The 23391-nt window shown below is 44.4% G+C and overlaps 1 protein-coding gene across 4 annotated transcripts in view; it reads right to left on the minus strand.

Annotated features, from left to right (window-relative positions):
• The window catches only part of LOC310703545 (uncharacterized protein), a 165873-nt gene that overhangs the window by 18347 nt on the left and 124135 nt on the right, over positions 1 to 23391 (minus strand). Inside the window, exons 1-2 of one of the 4 annotated variants that reach the window (XM_083495932.1) lie at positions 13872 to 14144; positions 2041 to 2102 (exon numbers count right to left, since the gene is read on the minus strand). The exons of 2 other annotated variants lie outside the window; for them this stretch is intronic. In XM_083495932.1, coding sequence (XP_083352058.1) covers positions 2041 to 2102; positions 13872 to 13924 — 115 coding nt within the window. In that variant the 5' untranslated portion in view covers positions 13925 to 14144. Of the gene's footprint in view, positions 1 to 2022; positions 2103 to 13871; positions 14145 to 23391 lie in introns of those variants that run through there. One more of the 4 variants, XM_083495933.1, reaches the window with a different exon arrangement.

Consider the following 23391-nt stretch of genomic DNA (forward strand, 5'->3'; position numbering starts at 1 on the left):
CTTTAAGGTTGTTAATCATCTAATAATTGCCACCATGTGCTGCTGCTTCTGTTCCAAAAACATTCCTGAGAAACTCTGCCAGATTTTTCTACATGTTTCTTCAAAGGAGATAACTGTGGCTTTTTTTGCCACGATGACATATTGAGCGAGAACTAGAGGTGAGTCAAGTATTCTGTAACAAACGTTTAACTTTTTTGTGGGTAGTGCCATTATAGAGTTTAGACACCAGGTGGAACTGGATTTAGTTGTGTGTGGATAGAGAAGGGCATGTCCCCTATCTGTTCTGTTCTTGTTTAAGAGAGACAATAAAGTTCTTGTTGCACTTCATGACTTAGGTGTTCTCTCAGTCTTCTGTGGCGACCTTCAGATGAAACCCTATGTTGCTCATCTTATCTCTTTTTCATCACTTATTTGCAGTCGTGGCTGGGGTGACTTGAGTTTCATAATGCTATTTTGCTTCATTTCGCCTTCCTCTGTGCCAGAGAGAGGGCAGGAAGGCATGTTATCCCTCTGATTTGGCTTTGAGACATCAAATACAATTGATTATTGGGTATTTTTATGAGCCAACTGCAAGCAGGGTCAGTGCTTCCTGCCCTCACTCTGATTTGGCTTCATGACTATGCCATGTAGCCAATCGGATTTGTCTTCTTTGGTGATATCATAAAGCCAGTTCAGAGTGAGGATTGGAAGCAATGCTCTCATGGGGAGACATTATATTGCAAATCAGAATTGGCTAAGTTTTGATGCTATAAATCTAAACCACAGGTCTTTATTTCTCGAGGCAGCACTGTGAAGGTGGAAGGAAGAGGTGGATTCTGGAAGTGGTTTCTGAATTGTATCACAATACTTTCAAAAAGGCTGGCCTGGGGTGGGGGTAGGGGTCAGGTATAAACTGGGCTCCACTTCAGACTGCAAAATGCCTTGGGTCAGCTTGAGGAGAAAAGTAACAAAGAAAAAAAATAGCCATCAGCAGGTAAAGGTGGTGGTGTAATATCTGCAAACAGTTGTGAAAAATGATTTGAGGTTTATTTTGTGGCATTCATTCACACCGATCATTAGGTAAAGGTAAAGGGACCCCTGACCATTAGGTCCAGTCATGACCGACTCTGGGGTTGCGGCGCTCATCTTGCTTTATTGGCCAAGGGAGCCGACGTACAGCTTCCGGGTCATGTGGCCAGCATGACTAAGCCGCTTCTGGCGAACCAGAGTAACTCACGGAAATGCTGTTTACCTTCCCGCCGGAGTGGTACCTATTTATCTACTTGCACTTTGATGTGCTTTCAAACTGCTAGGTTGGCAGGAGCAGGGACCGAGCAACGGGAGCTCACCCCATCACGGGGATTTGAACCGCTGACATTCTGATCAGCAAGTCCTAGGCTCTATGGTTTTACCCACAGCGCCACCCACGTCCCTACCCCGATCATTACTTTTAAGTTAAAAGATGATCTGATGCAACATTCTACTCAGTCATGAATGTCCCACACATTTACAATGTGCACAGTTAATCCTCAAGCTGGGACAACTGACGTAACTACAATTCCCATCACTACCCATGCCAGTTGATAGGAGCTGGAGTTCAGCAACCTCTTGAGGACCCTATGTTGGCTGTTCTGTGCCCTTAAGTGCTACGTGGATGTGGCATACATATTATTTAAGTGCTGTATCTATTGAAGACTTTTACATTGAGATTACCAGTTCAAAAATACTCTGTGGGGAAGGCATAATGCCAGGCCCCCTGGGAAACAACCAGCTTGCTTCTCAGCCTTGCTTACTACCACACTCTGAGCTGTTTAGTCCCTTAACGCAACACACGTGTTCTTATTTTCATCTGCCGAATATTAAGAGGCCATGTGAGCTTTGCTCTGTCTTTGGCTACCACAAGAGGATTCTCAAGGGACACTGGGAAGCTTTCTTGACTTGAATTGTGGCCTGGCATATATTCTTTAATTCTACACAGGGAAAAGAAAAGTAACTCTTGACAAGAAAAGAGTTTTTCCCACCAGCCCGTTCGGCTGTAAGTACCTGACACATTATCACTACCTCTGTCAAAGTTCATCCCTGATAGCTGCGTCAAGTGGAGGAGAGAAAGAAAAGAGACATCCCTGTTGAGAAAAAAGAAGAAGAAAGAGATTAGAGTTGTCCTAATGGCTCACCTCTTAGATGAAGCCTCACACATCACCTGCCTTCAACCCCTGGAATGTGGAATTGCTTAATCCACATGAGAATAAACTTGACAGCCTCCAACAGCCTCTTGCTCAGCTTCTAGCCTGCCATGAAAGACTTTAGCAAATACTCATTTATTTGCCCTGGACCAGGAAATAATTCCAATAATTCCAATAATATGAATAATAGTAAATTAGCTAAGAAGGAAGTCCTGAGAGAGTATTCACATAGTGTGTAAGTGGGCAGAGGCCATATGTCTTTCCTGTACTTTGTATATAGTGGGTGGCACTGTGGTCTAACCACTGAGCCTCTTGGACTTGCCAATCAGAAGGTTGGTGGTTCAAATCCCTGGAACAGAGTGAGCTCCTGTTGCTCTGTCCCAGCTCCTGCCAACCTAGCAGTTCTAAAGCATGCCAATGAAAGTAGATAAATAGGTACCGCTGTGGTGAGAAGGTAAACAGTGTTTCCATGCACTCTAGTTTCCGTCACGGTGTTTTGCTGCAACAGAAGTGGTTTAGTCATGCTGGCAACATGACCTGGAAATCTGTCTGCAGACAAACGCTGGCTCCCTTGGCCTGAAAGCGAGATGAGTGCCACAACCCCATAGTCACCTCTGACTGAACATAACTGTCCAGGGGTCTTTTACTTTTACCTATATAGCCTGTATACTTTTGAAACAAAACAAGCATCCATAGTAGCAGTAGTGAAGGGATCCAGATGTATACTCAATAGCCCAACCTCATAGGCTGCCTCAAAACTGGAGATGATCAGGTGTGGTCAGCAGCAATGCTGAAAGGACAGGTAAGGGTTGGGGCTTTCTAGCAGCTGTTGCTTGTGGTCCATGTCTGAGGTGGTAACCTTTACAAGTAAGTGGAGGGATCCATCAACATGTCTGCTCATTGATTGCTACAGTCTGAGAAAGAACCACATGGTCCACTGTTCATAGGTTACCCAGGAACACACACACACACACACACACACACACACACACACACACACATATATATATGGAAGAGATGAGGGAACCTGTGACCCTCCAGATGTTGGATTCCCATCAGCCCCAGCCAGCAAGGCCAATGGCCAAGGATGATTAGCATGGTCACCCAGTCCATGGGTACAAATAACCCATGCAAATTTGTACTCTTAATATTTTGGCCCTGGGATTTTTTAAAAGTTGCATCTCTGAAATTTGCTCTCCACTGACAGACGTCATGGTTTCCTGGTTATTTAGGATGGGGCTGGGGAAGATGCTGAACTCCAACTCCCACCATCCCTAGTTAGGACAGCCAAAGGTCAGGGATGATGGGAGTTGCAGTCCAATGATATCTAGAAGACCACAAGTTCCCCAGCCCTGGCACAGGAGGATAAAACTTGCAATGAGATCATACATCCAATCTTGCCTGCACACTGAAACATTAATTTATGCCTTTGCCTCCAAGAATCCCTAAAGAGTCATTCTTTCTATAACTATATTTTGGCATGGAGGACCAAATGTTTTCTGTGCATCTTCCTGTTCTTTTCAGGCATCACTCAAGGCTGGAGGCCCTCAATGAGTTTCTGGAAAGGACGGTGACATCTGGAGATGTAAATTATAATGGTTGTGTTAAGTATGATTGCTTGTAAAAGTCAAAATGCTGTATTATTGTTCTGTGGTGCACAACTAGGCTAGCGTCTCTGCCTCCCCCCCCCCCACAACTTTCTCAAGGATCTCTCAGAGGAAAATAATGTCTGCATGCCATTTTCTGACATTCTTGCTATAAGATTTAAAATGCCTACTGTTAACTGAAACCAGTGGCATTTTTTGTTGAAGGTGGTGCCAGAAATATTAATAGATTTCAGAGACTTTCCTGGTGGTAAAAAAAAAGAGTCTATTTCATAGCGATCCAGCAACACAGACTTTATGTAGTGTTTTCTTCTCCTAAAAAAAATAAATAAATTAAAAAACACCACCCAACACTGCTTTCATCTTCACATTTTTGAAACCACAGGTTAACTTGTGAAGTCTGATTTTCAGATGACAATACATATTGGATGAATGAAAGGAAGGTCTGACAAATAGCTCTGTACAATATGCACATACTTCTCTTTATATTTCAATATGTACAACCATAATAAGCATTGAACCGGGGAATACCTCAACTAGAGAAAGGATGTTGAATAGGATTATATTGGACTAGCTAAACTCGTGCATTTGAATCAGCTGAAGCCTAAGGTCACCTTCCTATCATTTACCTGTTCAGCTGACTGTATTTGATGGAGCCAATGTGTGGATAACCCTACCTTGTAGACCATGGGCTGAGCAATCTAAAGAGGAGAAGGGGAGTGTCAGATTCACCACTGCAACCCAGTAAGTCCTTTCTTATTTTTCACTATCCTGGCTGCAGGCTAGCAAAGCTCAACTTAGGACACCTATGAGACATTTGCACAAGTGCCCATGAAATGCCCCATTTAAGTATTTCTGATTGCTGCTGCCAGTGGTTGCTTTCTCCCTACCTGGTTGCAGCTGGCGCCTCTACTGGTAAAACCTGGCAGAGAGGCACATGTCACCATATTCCTCCCACCCTCTCCCCAGCGATCAACACAGCCAAGTTATTTGTACCCAGCCCTTTAAAAAATCCTCCAAGACCCCCCTTTACAAGACAAATAAAGATGCAACAATGTAACAGTGTTAAAGATCAATACTGCAATACAATAATACAATAATACAATGAAGATTAATATTGCAAGACAACAAAAACTAAAAGAGCAGATAGCAATCCCTGGTACCTCTGGTCCTTGATCTGAAGATAGCTTCAGTGCTGAACAACACCATATTCATGTAGAACAGTCATGGAGTCATGATGGTGCCCTTCAGATGGTCCCATCATGCCTGCCCATTGGTCATGTTGGCTGGGGCTGATGAGAGCTGGAACCCAACAACATCTTGAAGTCACTGCACCGACTACCCCTGCTGTTGGGCATATGGCCTGTCACTGAGTTATGGCCCTTTCCTGCTGTTCAGAAACAAGCTGGGGGCAACCACTTGAACCACGTGGAAATTAGTCGGGTGGAGTTGGAAAAGAACTAGTGGAGCAGCTGCCTATGGACTACAAAGCCTTAGCAAACCAAAACCAGCTTTTAAAGGTTTGAGCAGTGAGGAGTGTGATCTACATGCCAAGTGACAAGGCCAAAGTGGGCAGGCATTTCTTGAGCCCGGAAGAGCATTTACTGGTATTTGGGGTCTTCAAAGAATCAGCTGCAGGGTCATCCTTTTTAATGCCTGCCGAAATCCTGTTCTCCTTCTTCAGCTCTTGTCTATCTTCCCATTCCTGGTTCTCGTTAATCAAACCAGGCTTTCTTGCTAATGTTTGTTTATATTCTCGCTGTCACGGCTATGGAAGACCAGAGGCACGGGGCTGGGGGGTGGGGAGGAACCAAGTGTTTTGGCATATTAAACTCGTTCTCCATTTGTTATTAATATAATTTGCAGAACAGTTACTAGAGGTCCAAAGCCATTCATAGGGGGTTGTGCTCTCCCCCCCTTTCCTTCCACCAGAAACCACAAGATAATAAGAGGAGGCTCCAAGAGAGGTGTGGATCGCCCACAAGAGGTCTGAGCGCCATCGTGTATTTTTACTGGAAGTCTCCTAACTAGCCAAAACCTTTGGAAAGTCATGACACTAATTTGGCAAGGCACTATCTCTGTCTGCTTCATTGAAAACATCTTAGACAGCATAATAAATAAAATGCACTTCATTTTCAGGGTTTTAAACTTGTCTTTCTCTTGGCCTGCAGTCTGTCAGCAAGCAGAGATTAGAAAATTGACTGGAGCTTAGCAAATTTGGTTCAAGAGAAATCAGATAGGTAGCAGGGGAGAGGAGACATTTACCAAATGTATCCCCTTCCAGCCACCCCTGCGCTGAAGCTTTGCCAGCTAATGCATTAAACACAAGCACGATGAAGCCTCCGAACCCTGCCATCCACCGGCTTGGAGAGGCTTTGCTCTAGGATGCACCATTAAAAACGTCAAGAGAGACTAAGAAAGAAGAGCATGACATGTGTCTTGTAAACTGCTACCACACTAAATTCATCTAGCAACTGTATTCCTTCCAGGACAGAACTGAAACAGGCCCCTTTCCCACACTCCCCCTTGCAATGCCAGGGAGCAATTTTCTGGCACTGTTGAGAGACATGGCCCTTCAGGACCTCATACGTTCTCTGAGTCTCGGGGCCAGCCTGAGACAGACTGTGCTGGTCCCCGAGGGTAAACCGTGCGGCGAGGTCCGAGTCCAGTCCGAGGTCAAGGGTGCGGTATGGAGAATGTCTGTCAGAGCTGAAGTGGGGTCCAAGGCAGGGAGTCTGGTGAGGTCAGGAACTCTGGCAGAAGAGCAGGACAGGGTGCAGGCAGGAACAGGCTACCAACAATGTTGCTCCCGCAACCTGGAACTGGGGCTGGCTGGCTTTTATCTGCCCCGAGGCATAGGGCAGCCCCAGTCCACAGGTGACTTGCCTCTCCTGCCCTGGAGGCGAGCACTCCTCCTGTGGGAACTTAGTTCCCTCCGCCTCTCTGCCCTGAGCCTCTGCAGCTCAGGAGAGGCTAGAGGGTTACCGGACCCAGAGGTAACCTCAGCTTCCTCTGACGGGGCTGAGAGTGGAGCACCTGCAGGCAATGGGTCCTCCAGCACAGGTGAGGACCCTTCAGGGTCAAGCCCCAGCCCTGGCTCAGCTGGTTCTGGAGGCAGGGACTCCTGTGCAGGCTGGGATTCCTCTGGTTCAGCCTCCAAGTCCGAATCCCAGGCCATTCACTGACACAATTTTGCCTGATGCCCCCTTCCATTCCAGATCCTGAATGGACTGGCAGTTGAATTTTACTTCAGCACCGGTGACAAACAGGACGGTATCCACCACCACACTGGAAGGCAGCAGACAACCTTCAGGGATTCAGGACAGGTTACATTTCATGTATGGTTTTGTCCTCCAACACCTCACTGACAATCCATGTTCCCTGAACCCCCTGGGCACTTGCCACCTGGGGCAGCTGCCTCAGTCTGTAAAATGTTAGAGCTGGCCCTGTTGTGCCATGACTTCCTTCTAGCATCAGCTCTTGTCTTGTTGGGGTGGATTGTGCCAGTGGCGTAGCGTGGGTTGTCAGCACCCAGGGCAAGGCAAGTAATTTGCGCCCCCTAACCCATGGATTTGCACCCCCTAACCCCCAGATGTTGCGCCCGGTGCGGCCCGCCCCCCTGCACCCCCCACGCTACGCCACTGGATTGTGCTACTTCGGGCAAATGCATAAGCTTGTCTGCTCTGATACAGGGCACCGCTTTGCCCTCTCCTGTCTCACTTGATCTCAATAGGTTCCACCTCAGGCACTTTGTAGGATCTCTTCTGCTTCCTCTCCCTGATGACCATTAGGCATCTTGTCATGGCACTTGTAGTTTGCTGTTTGCGTGTAGTTTCCTGATTTGCTGTGCAGATGGAAAGATCTGTGGGAGAGGACCCTTCAGAATTATTGAATGGTGGCGCAACAGATATGACAGGAATGGAGGACCTGTGGTCCTCCAGGTGTTGATGGACTCCCATCATCCCCAGGCATGATGTCCTATGGTGAGAGATGACTAGTCTAGTAGTCTAGTAACATCTGGAGATCCATGGAGATCCACCACTACTGATATATAGGAACAAGGAAAAGGAAGTCATGGTAAGATGAACTGGCTACATCATCTTGAAGATGTACTAGGCCAGGAGTCAGAAGCCTCATGTCAAAAATGGGGTCTCCAGGGCAAATGTCTTCACCCTATACAGACGTGGGGTTCACATTAGACCATAAAGCCTGGTTCACCAGCATGTCAGAGGGGTGGAGAAGGATGGATGGAAGGGTAAAGAAGGCCCTCTCCATGTTGTGGTGTACTGGAACAAAACATGGGAGACCAGGGTTCAGTGAACCATGAACCTCAGTGTGTGACTGTGGGCCAGTTGCTGTCTCTCTAACCTACCTCACAAGGTTGTTGTGAGAATAAAGGGAGTGGGGGGGGGGGAGAACCATCAATAACACCTTGAGTTCCTGGGAGAAAAGATGGGCTAGTTAGGTATAAACTAACAAAATGAAAATGATATTTTGCCCTACCGCCATCACTGTCAATCCAATCACTGTTTGAGAGGTTAGTGAAGGGGGTGGGAGAATGTGTTTTGGAAGTGTGTAGGCTGATCAGGAGGGTTTTTAGCAATGGACAGTGGGGGAAAGCAAGAATTCATCTCCAACTCAGAATTTCATTTCAGCCATATCAGGGCTTTAAAAACTCACCTCTCATTTGAAGCAAGCTTCTACAAGTCCCTTAATTTCGTACTCTAGTCTGTGTCAGAAGAACTTTCACCAGCATCTCTTTATTATCAGTTGGTGGCATTTTTTAAATGAGGGGCTGTGTCCTCTTCAACCAGGAAAACCACACACACATTTACAAGATGCTCCTAAGCACTGACACGCCCCTTCCCCCTTCCACCATTTCAGTCTCTGCCACCCAAAAAGTCAGTAACTTGAAACACTGAGAAAATCTGTTTCTTGCTCACAACAGGTTTGGGATTCTACTAAACAGTGCACTGCTATCTGATTGAATTGGGATTGTCAGGCGATGGAGAGCAGCTGGAGACAAGGCTGCGGAATGAAAAAGCAGAAAACTGCCATTTGTATCTGTGTGCTTATTTGGCTTAGTTTTAAGCACATTTATTGGTGCATTAGTTCTGCTCCTAAAGGAAACAAGAGTCTGAATGTAAAATGATACTAAAGACATCGAAAAGGACGTGGGCTGATTATAAACTCGTACAATTGGGATCTTTCCCAATAATACTCTTACACAATCCCCACTTCCAAGCAGGAAGTGGGATGTTTCAGGGGCAACAGCACCAAGTCCAGACATTTCCTTTGGATCAAAGAGCACTGGAGCCTGAGGGTGTTCTTAAAATATTTTCTTAATTCACAAATACTATTATTTTATTTTATTTAGATTTCATAGGCTGGCTTTCCCACCGGAAGGGAGCTTTATTGCAGCATATAACATCTGATTGTGTGTGTGTTTGTGTGTGTGTAATTCAAAAGATAAATAAAACAGCAAAACATTTTTTAAAATGGAGATGCATAGAGAATCAGGATCCAGCAACAGAACCAGACAAGAATATGCAAGCAGGGCATAGTGGAGGCAAACAGGCACTCCTCCAGAGCCACTGAAAATGTTAAGAACACAAGAGCCTATCTTGTGCATTCTCCACCCCTGAGGCTGCACCCAGGCGCTTCTTCCAGCTAACTCTAGTTAGAAAGTTTTGCTTCTTTCTCTCTTTATTCAAACGTCAAATTGCTGCTTCTCATGCACAAGCTCTGCAGAGCCTTTGTCTTAGGTCGCAACCCTACTGTCAAATGACCGCTTAGGAGACCATCCACAGTAATTGGTTTGTTTGAGGCGGTGGACATAGCCAGGTGGGGTTCAAGCATTTAAACAATTACAGTAGGTTAAGAGGCAAGAAGGGACGCGGGTGGCGCTGTGAGTTAAACCACAGAGCCTAGGACTTGCTGATCAGAAGGTCGGCGGTTCGAATCCCCGTGATGGGGTGAGCTCCCGTTGCTCAGTCCCTGCTCCTGCCAACCTAGCAGTTTGAAAGCACATCAAAGTGCAAGTAGATAAATAGGTACCGCTCCGGCGGGAAGGTAAACGGCGTTTCCGTGCGCTGGTCTGGTTCGCCAGAAGCGGCTTAGTCATGCTGGCCACATGACCTGGAAGCTGTACGCCGGCTCCCTCTGCCAATAAAGCGAGATGAGTGCCGCAACCTCAGAGTCGGCCACGACTGGACCTAATGGTCAGGGGTCCCTTTACCTTTACCTTTAAGAGGCAAGAACGTGCTTCAAGAACCCTAGGTTTCTGTGGCTGACAATAGGGGATTTTAAGAGATGGAACCTTCACTGTGGGATCCTTGCTCATGGAGGGTCATCAAGGTGACTCGTCTCTCTACAGTATCAGGCTAGTTAAAAAGCATTTAATTTTGATAAAACCTTTTTTTCGGGGGTGTTAATTGCCAGTATTGTTAACCTGCATTTTGTGTCCTTTCGGTTTCGGCTGGTGCTTTTAATTTGATGTTTTCTACCGCTGGTTTTAAAAGGTTTCCCCCCATCCCCCGCTTAATTGCATTTTGCTATTTTTATGTAATCCCCCTTGAACTGAAATGTGGAGTAGAAAACGATCGATCGATCAAATGAATAAATAAATGGAAACATTCAGGAGAGACTATTAAAGGAAAAGAGGCAGAACTCAGTGAAAGAATAGATATATGAAATAAGAAGGTGAAAGGTAGAAAAGAATAAGGAAAAAATCTGTGTCGATGATGTGTTGAGTGTGTGTGTGTGGAAGACAGCAAAATTTAGACACGACATATATTGTCAATCTGCCTTTTTCTGGGTGCTTTCCTAATCCAAACGTACAAGGAAACCATGTTTTTCTTTTTAAAAGTGAATCATCTGTGGGTAGGAGAAATTATAGCTTTAAATTATAGGGGTGGTGGGAAAGTCTGTGAATTCAAACTAACTTTACATATTTAATTAGCAGTTTGAGACATGTCGAAAACCTCAAAACCCACCAAGTTCACCCACCCCAACTACTGGTACTGGCACCAGTAAATATATTTAGGGCCAGATGTTGTGTCAGTCAATGGGACATCCAAAGGCATAACATTCAAAAAGTCCTCATTGCACTTTATTCCCCCTCTCCAAAATCCTTCTTTATTATTTTCATTATTATCAGGAAATAGCAACAGTGAAGTCAAAGGAGGGGATACAGTCGACTAGTATGAGTCATAGTCGCCACTTGCTCTCCCAGCCACACAGAGATGCAAATGGTTGTAGATGACAGGATTTGGGTCTTGCGAGGGATTATACTTTCCTCCAGGCAAGGTCTTTTGTATTTCTCTCTACTCCATGATATACTTATTTCTAATCAGCCTTTTTCAGTATAAGTCTCCTCTGAAGATGTATATGGAACGTGTCACTTCTTGTTTTTTTAATTGCGTTCAGGTGGTTTAGCAGATGAATGGGACCCCCCCCCCCTTTTTTTTGCTTTCATGGGATAAAGGCTGCAATCCTACAGGATGTATTAGAACTCCCTTTCTGGGATCAGAGAGAGAGAAAGAGAGAGAGAGAGAGAGAGATATCCAGTGTTGGATCTACATTCTGTCACGGACATTTTCAGCATCCTGGCTCAGCCAGCACAGGCCAGACTACAGGTGATTTGGGGGGGGGGAGACTAGAAAACACCCAGGACCCAAAGTTCTCTCTGCCAAATGGCACCACTCATCTTCCCAACTGGCGAGATATTTACACCAGCTCAGGAGTTCGCTTTTATGGGAAACAAAATGCCACTCAACAGGGCAGGATTGCAAAAAAGCAACCCACAAAATAGAAGGAGGAGTCCTCTGGTCTTATGTCTGAGAGCCATCTAGATCTTAGGAAATGGAAGTTAAGCCAATTTTGGTCCTCAGAGCCAGTGGCGTTGCAACGGAGGGTGGGGGGCGGTGTGCCCCAGCTGTCATGTCTGGGGGGTGACAAGAAGGCACCCCACGGGGGATCGCGGGGGCATGAGCAGCCATCATGCTGCTGCAGCCACATGTGGAAGATCCTCCGTTCACGGCTGCAGCCGCGAGCAGAGGATCCTGGCGCCGGCAGCAAACCACTATGTACAGCACATGTGCAGCGTCACTATGTACGGCGCATGCCACCGGCGCCGCTCAAGCACTGTACGGATGACGGTGGGATCCTTCTATCGCTGCTTCAGCTGTGAGCAGAGGAGCCCGGCACTGTCTGTATGGCGCTGGAGCGGTGGCGCCGGCAAACCGCTATTTATAGTGCATATGTGGCATCGAGCGCATGCATCGCGCATGCGCCCTACGTAGCAACACCCGCCCCAGGTGTCACGATGCCTTCATTCACCCCTGCCCAGAGCTACCTTAGGACTTCAACCCACCTCTGTGTTTTGCAAAAGTGATTGTGAGAAGAGAATACTGATTTTAGCTGCAGTGGGCTAATATGAATGTCTGCAACACGTCAAAGATATTGGAACATCAGAAATGGATGGAAAAGAATGAAGAGATTACAATGATATTGCTCAGTATAATTTGCTCATATTTTCAGGTCTCACTGCTTTCTTGGGGATTCTCCCCTCCTCTCCATTCCTTCCTCTCATTAGCATGGGTCACAGTTCATGCTTGGCATGTGCTTTCCATAATACATTTCTTGTACACTTTTCAGGAATATTGATTTGCTATTAATTCCCCCTCTCCTCCCATGGCATTCTATTCCAGAGGTTCTCCCAATCCCCCCCCCCCATTTCAGCAGCTGCAGGGGGGGAAGTGAGGGGGAAAGACCCATTGCACAATCCTTATGCCGGGCTTTAATTCATGAATTAAATGCCAGCTACGGTTTTCCTTTACATCTGAACCTAGCCTATGAATGATGGCTGCATCGCAAGAGAATGTCACAATGTTATTTGACTATTTCTTAAAGCTGAATACCTAAGGAACCTTTCCGGAGTTTATGCCAAACTTCACAAGCATCAAAAAGCATGGCTTTGGTGTGAAATTTGGACTGAAGTCCGTTATCTTGACATACCCATCTCCTTGATCCTAACGTAGTCCCACTTTGACTAACGAGCTGGAAAGTAAACATCTTCCTGTTACATGTCTTTCTCCTCAGCAGGTGTCACCATTAATTTCCAACCAATATCCTCTTCTCACTGAACAATCTCACCCCCCGCCCTTGCTGAGCTGCATCCGTAGTGCCTCCTTCCTGGAAAGGAAAGGAATATACACAAAGGCATCACCGTAAATAGAGGGCTCTTAAAGCTAGGCCAGCAGCTTGTGGAAATCCGTAAATGACCCAAGGAAAGCTTGAGATAAAGTTGCCAAACATCTCGTAGAGAAGAGAACCGCCCCAAGCAAGGTGTATGAGCCATTATGCGCAATCAATCACATCTTTATTAAGGTCAGAGACCAGCATAAGTAAGGGAGGGATACAATCATTTAAACACTGTAAAACGTTTTGGAAAGCTAAAAATTATTAAAACAGAAGGTGTATATAAAAGACTATAAGAATCCAAAAGAAGCTAAAAGAAGGGTTAGGAGCATTAAACGGATGTGGAAGAGAATAAAAGGTGAGTACAGTTGTACTTTGTTCTCGAACAGAATGTGTTCTGGTAGTCTGTTCGACGCCGGGAACCGTTCAAAAACCAAAGTGCAGCTTCCGATTGGTTGCAGGAGCATCCGTGCTGGATGTTCTGCTTCCGAAAATCATTCAAAAGCTAGAACACTCACTTCTGGGTTTCCATCGTTCAGGAGCTGCTGTGTTCGGGAGCCAAGGCGTTTAGCTTCCAAGATACCGCTGTATAGAAAAGACTATAGCTATCAATTTACAGAGCACTCTGATATGAGTGTTTATTAAATCTAGTTTGTGGCACAGGTCATCATCCGACGAATATTGGATGCTGCTATGCAGAATCTGGCAACATTGTATGTTGTAGCAGGGTTGGTAGCTATTATGTGCGAATTATTTGGCCCCAACCATTTGATGCAATAAAGTTCCGATCCACATCCATTGTACATTTATCTGGATCACAGAAAATGTTTAAACAACCAGCTGCACGGTATGGATCATAAGCACTCCTCCATCATCTTAAGGATCATGCCTAGCTGTTACTCACCTCTGTACTCCTGGAAAGATTACATACAATGGCAGGATTGGATGTATGTTCATAGGCCCCAGTGATGGAGCATCTGTCTTGCATGCAGAAAGTCCTAGGTCCAACCTCCAGCATCTCTAGGTAGGGCTGGGAGAAGAAGGACTGTCTAAAACCCTGGAGAGACACCAGCAGTCATTGTAGGCAAAACTGATCTAGATAGGCAAGACTGATCATTGTAGGCAAGACTGATCTAAGGTCTGACTCATTATATGGTAGCTTCCTATGTTCCTTAGATGACCACTCATGACAGTTGAGAACTGATATCTTGGAATACAGAATGGAGATACAGTGGACCTCGGGTTAAGAACTTAATTCATTCTGGAGGTCCGTTCTTAACCTGAAAGTGTTCTTAACTTGAGGTACCACTTTAGCTAATGGGGCCTCCTGCTGCCGCCGCACCGCCGCCACACAATTACTGTTCTCATCCTGAAGAAAAGTTCTTAACCCGATGAAATATTTCTGGGTTAGTGGAGTCTGTAACCTGAAGCGTATGTAACCCGAAGCGTATGTAACCCGAGGTACCACTGTACTTAAATTTTATAAGAGGAATGTGACTGTTTGACTTGAGTATATAAAGTAGGACATGTTTTTAATTATAACCTATATTACCCTCTCAAGATATATATGAAGTCAATAATGTTCCAGCCCATCCCAAATCATTTGGACCAGAATTGGTGGATGCAGGGTTACAGATCCAGCCCTAGACTGGAAAGCTTCAGACCAAGGAATTGGTGGTGGATTACAGGAAAAAAAAGGCGGACATTCAGCCCTTGTATATCAACGGGGAACGGGTGGAGAGGGTGGCGGAATTCAGGTTTTTGGGAGTGATTATGGATCAGGGCATGACTTGGAGCGCAAATACCACTGCTCTGGTGAAGAAGGCCCAGCAGAGAATTTATTTCCTCAGACTTTTAAAAAAGAACAATCTGAGTGAGAGACTGCTGGTGTCCTTCTACCGAGGCTCCATAGAGAGCATACTTACATACTGTATTTGTGCTTGGTTCTCCAGTTGTACAGCTAGGGAGAGGAAGGTGCTCCAGAAGGTCATAACCACAGCCCAAAGGATTATTGGGCACCCTCTTCCACCTTTGGAAGAACTGTACGGTTCCCGTTGCCTTAGGAAAGCAAACAACATCCTGCAGGATCCATCTCACCCGGGATACAGTTTGTTTGCACTACTGCCTTCTGGCAGGAGGTATAGAAACATCAAGTCAAGGACAAATAGACTGAAAAATAGTTTCTATCCAAGAGCTGTGGCCTTGTTGAATGCTGTAACTCGATAGTGAGACCTGGGAGTTTGATGGGTGTGGGTGTGGTTGGAAGGTGGTTTGTTTGGTTGTTGTTGTGTTTTGCTTTTGTTGTTTTTAAGGGATGGCATCCAATTTCGTTGCACTGGTGCAATGTTGCACTAGTGTAATGACAATAAAGAATCTATCTATCTATCTATCGAATCAGGGAAAGCCATGGTGGAGTCTAATCAATTCTGTGCTGCTCTTTGTTAAATGAACTCTTGTTGACTAATAAAGAAACTCTATTGTACTTAGATTGCTGAGGGTGTTAATTAGAATTTATCAGTTCCAATAATGAAATAATTTACCAAGAGTCGGAAAACAATGATCAACTCAAATCACACAGATGTTTAATGAAGGGTAAGGTCACCCAAGCCTACTCTTGAATTAATTCAGCATAATTGGCAGCAAGAATACTTATTGCAAAGTATTGGAAGACGCAAGATCTACCCACCCTGGAAGAATGGCAGATGAAGGTGATGGACTACATGGAACTGGCGGAAATGACTGGCAGAATCCGAGACCAGGGAGAAGAGTCGATGGAAGAAGATTGGAAGAAATTTAAAGATTATTTACAGAAATATTGCAAAATTAATGAATGTTAGAATGATGTCAGAATGAAGTTAAGTGGTTTAAGCAGCAATGTTTTAAAGGCGTATGAAAAATGGATTAATAACAGATGAGAACTCAAAGTTATATTATATTAAGTTAAAGGATTAAGATAAAAATAAAGAGGGAAAGAAACTGCTGAATTAACTAACTGAACTGGAATACAAAAAAGGGAGGTGTGAGGAGGTCAGGGAAGCAAGGATATGAATATATGATATGGAAAGATTGATGCATTTTTTTTCTTTTTTAAATGTTTTTTATCTTTTTCTGTATTTTGTATTTTTCTTTTTTTTCTTTTTTCTTTTCTTTTTATTGTTGTCTTTTCATCTAATTTTTTTACTTATGTAACTTTTTTCCTTTGAAAACTTAATAAATATCATTTAAAAAAAATCAGTATAATTGGATAAACTACATACAAAACATACAAAAATTTGGACATGGATTGGGTCCAAGGTGGTTCAGGCCTCCAGTCTTGACCAAATGTCAACGGTGTCCCCAAATATTATTTACCGTATTTTTTGCTCTATAAGACTCACTTTTCCCCTCCTAAAAAGTAAGGGGGGATGTGTGTGCGTCTTATGGGGCGAATGCAGGCTGCGCAGCTATCACAGAAGCCAGAACAGCAAGAGGGATTGCTGCTTTCACTGCGCAGCGAACCCTCTTGCTGTTCTGGCTTCTGAGATTCAGAATATTTTTTTTCTTGTTTTCCTCCTCCAAAAACTAGGTGCGTCTTGTGGTCTGGTGCGTCTTATAGAGCGAAAAATACGGTACTTAAAAAATAAAACAATAATAATAAATATTTGGGGAGTAGGGCCTATTGTCCTCAGTCTCCACCATTATTTTGGGAGCTGTCATTACCACAAATGTAGTTCTCTCAATACTTCAGTCTTAAAATAATTTAGCTGAAATGAACTTGAGCTTATCTCTCCAAAAAACATGATATTATTTGAGCTGGGCTAGGTTTCTATGTCAAGGGCAAAAGCTTGTAAATTCAGATCTCCGCCACACTTCACTAGAGTGGCCCAGTTTTACTCCATGCTTGCTAATCCCAGACCTTCTCTGAACCACTTTAAAACATATGAAAAAGCCTTTGTTCCCTGATAAACAAGGAGCAGCTGAGAGAGAGTCCCTGGGCAGTCATTCTACATTCTTCTAGAGCAAATGCCGAAGGTTCATGGAAAAGCATTCTTATCAAGGAGAAACTGCTTTAAAACATTGCCAAATTAGGCCCCAGCTTGTCAAACAGGGGCAAGAATTTAAAGCTATTCCTTACTCCTGAAAATATCCAGTGCCTCTCATTTTCTGGGACCAAAGAACCACAACATTACCATCTCTAATTATTAAAACAACAGAAACACTACTTGTTGTGTTAAGTCTCAAGAAGCGAGAGGCACTGGGCATGTTTAAGGCCCTAAAAGCACATCTCCCCATTTCTCTAATTTCTCACCGGTATCAGTTAATATGGCCACAGACTCTGTAATATCACAGAGTTAATATATGCAGGATGCGGGTGCCGCTGTGGTCTAAACCACTGAGCCTCTTGGGCTTGCTGATCAGAAGGTTGGTAGTTCGAATCCCTGTGAAGGGGTGAGCTCCTGCTGCTCTGTCACAGCTCCTGCCAACCCAGCAGTTTGAAAGCATGCCAGTAGATAAATAGGTACCGCTGTGGCAGGAAGGTAAACAGCATTTCTGTGCACTCTGGTTTCTGTCATGGTGTTCTGTTGCATCAGAAGTGGTTTAGTCATGCTGGCCACATGACCCGGAAAGCTGTCTGTGGACAAACGCCGGCTCCCTCAGCCTGAAAGCGAGATGAGCGCCACAACTCCATAGTTGCCTTTGACTGAACTTAACCATCCAGGGGTCCTTTACCTTTACTTTTACCTATAATTAGTTACCGTCATTAGATAACTGGGCTGTGTGCACACCTTATATTTAAAGCACATGACTTTCCTCAAAGAATATGAGGAACGATAGTTTACCTCTCACAGAGACCCCTTAGCAGGATTGAGGTTTTCTCATCCCTGGTATAAACCATGGGACAAAAATAATGTGATGGCCTGCTTAATTATTGTAAGGTATGTGCCCATTAACACAATGCATTCCTTTCTTTTCTTTAAAAAATAATAATACCCGGAGTCTGAGCTTGGTCCTTCTACGCCATATATCCAATTAACGTTGTTTTTTTTAAAAAGCCAGACCTCGCTGTAACAGTTTTATACAAAATAATAATTTACACAAGGGGAGCCAAGGGGATGGTACGGGACCCTTTTCAACCTATGTTACAGTTTAACTACTTTAAACACACCCAGCTGTGCAAAGTTCACTCATCCACTTCGGCGAATAAGCTGAAGCTGAGATAAGCAGTCACATTTTTAATGCATCACCCAGTTCAGTGGAGCACGATTAAATCTCAAGCCTTTAGAAAGATCTGATATCTATATATATTTTTTCTTTATGACTTAGGGTTGCCAGCCTTCTCCCTCCTATATGCCAGCCTGGTTGGGGGTCAAGTATCTCTGTGCCAATGGCAAGGTAGCAGTTGGACTTGCCCCAATCTTGTTCCCAAGCTGGGAACTCTGACCTCTCTTTTTCACAAAGTACCGTCTGCCCCATTTCCACAGCACAAGAGGGTTTCACACAGAAGGGGGTAACTGGGGAAGGAGGCAGATATGCTTTCTAAATATGCTGTAAGCTGCTCAGAGTGGCTGGGGAAACCCAGGCAGATGGGCAGGGTATAAATAAAATTATATGGATGGTGGCTAATGGATTGAGGTTGAATCCTGACAAGACAAAAGTACTGTTCTTGGGGGGTAGGCTGGTGTGGAGGACTCCCTGATCCTGAATGGGGTAACTGTGCCCCTGAAGGACCAGGAGCGCAGCCTGGGAGTCATTTTGGACTCACAGCTGTCCATGGAGGCACAAGTCAATTCTGTATCCAGGGCAGCTGTCTACCACCTGGTATGCAGGCTGAGACCTTATCTGCCCGCAGACAGTCTTGCTAGAGTGGTGCATGCTCTAGTTATCTCCCACTTTGACTACTGCAATGTGCTCTATGTGGGGCTACCTTTGAAGGTGACCTGGAAACTACAACTAATCCAGAATGCGGCAGCTAGACTGGCGACTGGGGGCGGCCGCTGAGCCCACATAACACCAGTCTTGAAAGACCTACATTGGCTCCCAGTACGTTTCCGAGCACAATTAGAAGTGTTGGGCTTGACCTTTAAAGCCCTAAACGGCCTCGGTCCTGTATACCTGAAGGAGCGTCTCCACCCCCATCGTTCAGCCCGGACGCTGAGGTCCAGCAGCGAGGGCCTTCTGGTGGTTCCCTCATTGCAAGAAGCAAAGCTACAGGGAACCAGGCAGAGGGCCTTCTCGGTAGTGGCGCCTGCCCTGTGGAACGCCCTCCCATCAGATGTCAAAGAGATAAACAGCTACCTGACATTCAGAAGACATCTAAAGGCAGCCCTGTTCAGGGAAGTTTTTAATGTGTGACATTTTAGTGTATTTTTTGTCTTTGTTGGAAGCCGCCCAGAGTGGCTGGGGAAACCCAGCCAGATGGGCAGGGTACAAATAATAAATTGTTGTTGTTGTTGTTGTTGTTGTTGTTGTTGTTGTTGTTGTTGTTAATGGCTCCTTTCTCCAGTATTTAAAATGTTGCTGGAATGACCTGGTGTCTCCAATAACAGCACAATTTGCATTACAGGGGTGTTCTGGGTTGATTTAAATGTCTAGCAGGGAAGCTTTTTGGAGAGGTTCACAGCATTTCCCTAGCACAGGATGCCAACAAACCTCTCTGCAATGTACTGGGGGCTGTGGCATGGGGTGGTGGGCACCACAGGGGCAGTTGCCCTGGGGACAAAATTGTTAGGGGCTCGCAATTTTGATTCCAAGTGCTGTCTCGATACAACTGTGTGCTTCCATTGCTGGGCTCAGTTGAAAATGGCTTCTCCCTGGGACCCAGAAAGTGACTTGCTCTTCTTTTCTTATCTCTGTGATCTCCTGGGTGACGCAGACGCCGTTAGGCAGTTGAATACGCATCTATTGTCAATTTCCTTCCGTGTGGCCCTGGGCTCTAGCAATACATGCTACACCACTGCAAGGGGGATTTCACACAAGGGTTCCTGGCAGCGTTATCTCCTGTACCAATGAGACAACAACATGCTTGCAGATGGAATTGCAGAACTGTGCTACCAAGGAGCATTACATAGGCAGCATTACAAGCTGCATCAGTTGAATCTGGACCAAGACAGGTGACTCAGGAACCTATCCAACTCAACCCTGTAAAAATGGCTCAGCCCAAAGGCTTTCTCTTCAGTCTGAGGAATTTGTCTCCTAACTAGAAGACACTCTCAGACAAAACTCCTGCTCGCTACCCTTTCCAATCGTATATTTAATATAAAAACATAAGAAGAGACCTCTTGGATCAGTCTAAAGGCCTATTATTATTATTATTATTATTATTATTATTATTATTATTATTATTATTATTTATTGTTATTTTGCTGCCAGGGATGGAAAATAGGTACTTGGGGGATTTTTGGAGACCAAAATAACTGGCCTGCATACCCTCCAACAAGTCTTTGATGAAAATAGGGAAATCCTATTCAACAATAATAATAATAATAATAATAATAATAATAATAATAATATTTATACCCCACCCATCTAACTGGGCCAACGTCTATAAAACATAATAAAAACATTAAAAAACTTCCCCATACAGGGCTGCCTCCCATTGTCTTCTAAAGGTTGTATAGTTACTTATCCCCTTAGCATAACTCCATACCCTCCAACATTTCTCCGATGAAAATAGGGACGACCTAAGGAAAGGTGGTAAATCTTGGGATCAAATCAGAAACCAGGATGGCTTCTGTAAATCCAGCACTGTCCCTGGAAAACTGGGGCAGTTGAAGGGCCTGGGATACCAAACTCTTTGCTTTTTGGTGAAGGGGACACCATTTGTTCTTCCATTTCAGCAAGCAAAGTATCTTGGACTAGCCCTGTGGGGCAGATTTGGCTAAAACGGGGGAGGGAGAAATCAGGAAGTGGGGCTTGTAGATTTCATTAAATCCTTCCCCCACCTTGGCCCAATAGTTCAAGCCCTGTATGTGATTGCTAACAATATAGGATGGTATGAGTTTCCCCACCTCCCCGGTCAACTCTTCATTCTCTGAAGATGTCAAATGTTCCTGTGACCTGGGAGTGGGAAAGTGGAATCTTAATTAGGAACTGCAAGTCGGATAGAGGGTTTTTCTTTTGCCTGACTTGTGAGAGGGCCCTGGCTTATCCTAAAAGCTAAAGATGAAAAAGGCAAAGGTCATTCCAATCCGGGGCAGCTCATGTGCCCTCTCTAGAGTTCATAAAGCTTTCCAAAGGATCTTTGGATTTTCCGGGATCAAAGGCTTCTGCTAAGCCTTTTGTAGGAAACCTGAACCCAGAAGGAAGAAAATCTTATCAAATGGATGGGTCCGCTCTAAGTAGATGGAATATAAGAAACTGCAGCAGCTGAAACAGGTATTCCAATTACATGCCCACGCAGTTTACAAAAGTTGTGATGTGCTGCCACAATCTTTCAAATCAAAGAAAGAATAGGCACTTCTATTCATTTTGAACCCTTTCTTCCAGAAATGTTTTTAATTATCATTTCTGTTGCAGGCTTCTGAGGACTGTATCCAGTAGCAGCAAATGAACAAGGATGCTTACACACAGGGAATTCTTCATACAGTCGTACCGTGGGAGTTGAATGGAATCCGTTCCGGAAGTCCGTTCGATTTCCAAAACTTTTGAAAACCAAAGCACGGCTTCTGATTGACTGCGGGAAGTCTATTTGTTCGGGAGCCTATTTGTTCGGGAGCCAAGGCATTCAAGATCCAAGATACGACTGTACAGTGGTACCTCGGGTTACATACGCTTCAGGTTACAGACTCCGCTAACCCAGAAATAATACCTCGGGTTAAGAACTTTGCTTCAGGATGAGAACAGAAATCGTGCCCTGGCGGCGCAGCGGCAGCGGGAGGCCCCATTAGCTAAAGTGGTGCTTCAGGATAAGAACGGTTTCAGGTTAAGTACGGACCTCCGGAACGAATTAAATACTTAACCAGAGGTACCACTGTACTTGCCTCCCCACTGCAGCCCAGTGTGCCCCCCAAAAGCCTAGAATGTGGGGAAAATACGGAGGCACCTTGAGTCTGTTACTTTGAAAGGATAGGCTAATGCTTTTTAAACTAGTTTTTTAAACTAAGGTCTCGTCCACATTCCCACTTGTCCTGTGCCTGGAAAACACAGGTCTGAGCAGTTTCCCACTTGCTATGAGTTTTCTAGGCTCGGGTTCAAGTGATTTTGCTGCTGCGCCACTGCTTTTCCCCACTGCTCTCAAACTAAATCGGAACAAACCACAATCAGCAGAAAACCAAACTACCGTTTGTTCTGATTCAGAGCCAAACCATGGGTTTTCCGGGGGGGGGGAGTGGTCAGTAAACAGAGGTGTGGCTGAGTCCTAAGTTGTGTGAAAACCTAGACTAACCTGCCAATTTTGGTTTTTCTCTTTGATTTTTCAAGTTCAATTCATTTCCACATCAGTCTATGGTTTTTCTAAAAAATAAATAAATAAACTGAAGAAACTTCACCAGCATTTTCTGCTTATACATATTTTGGTATGCAGTTTTCCCTAATATGCACACCTTTGTGAGCAATTTCCTGAAATATATGCATTTTTACGCACATTTCTTTGTTTACATTATTTGGTTGGAGAACTACATAGGAAAATTCAGAGAAGTTCAATGGACAAGCTGCATTTCGATTCATGAATTGTTTCAGGAAGTGGGAATTAGGGAACTTTACATTAAAATGTTAACTGCTTTTATTGATTGTAGTGCTAGCAATTCTCCTGATTTCCAACATTCCTTTACATTCCCACCTGTTGCATTTTGTCATGTGAAATCACAACACAAAATTCCCATGGTTTTCTGAGTTAACAGTGTGGCAAGCAGGGTTTTTTTTCTGGAAACAATTAACACACATATGAGTGCTAAACTTCAACTACGAGTAGCTTTTATGTGATGTAAAAGATCATATCAAATGCAAAAATTATCAGGTCAAGAAATGTCAAGAAAATGGAATAAAGTGTTATCTGAGTGCAGCCTGTTGTGATTCAATTCTCTGATTCTGATAAATGGAGAACATTTCAGTCAGAGTATGTATTCAATAAATCAAATCCAGAATTAATTTGTATTCCATGACTGGGCTGCTTTGCTTTCAGGTTTCAATTCTTATTCATTTGAATCAATGTGAGGAACATATTGTGATGGCTTCAAAATTTATTTTACATTAATGAGCAAGGATGGGTTTTATAAGTAGTCAAAAACATTTCACAGACACTTAGAAGGGAAATTGTGCCAATGCTATAGAGAATCCAAATGTGACACATTCTCTGCCTCCGTAACACTGAATTGGCACATTAAATTGAAGTTTTTATTTCACAAATGACCATCTGGGATAACTTCAAATAGAGTTTCACACTGTTCTGATTCAGATATTCAGAGTCCAAATAACTTTTTCCACTCAAGAAGCACCTGGTATGAAAA

This window comes from Podarcis liolepis (assembly GCF_965112155.1).
Source record: "Podarcis liolepis genome assembly, chromosome: 3".
Classification (NCBI taxonomy): domain Eukaryota; kingdom Metazoa; phylum Chordata; class Lepidosauria; order Squamata; family Lacertidae; genus Podarcis; species Podarcis liolepis.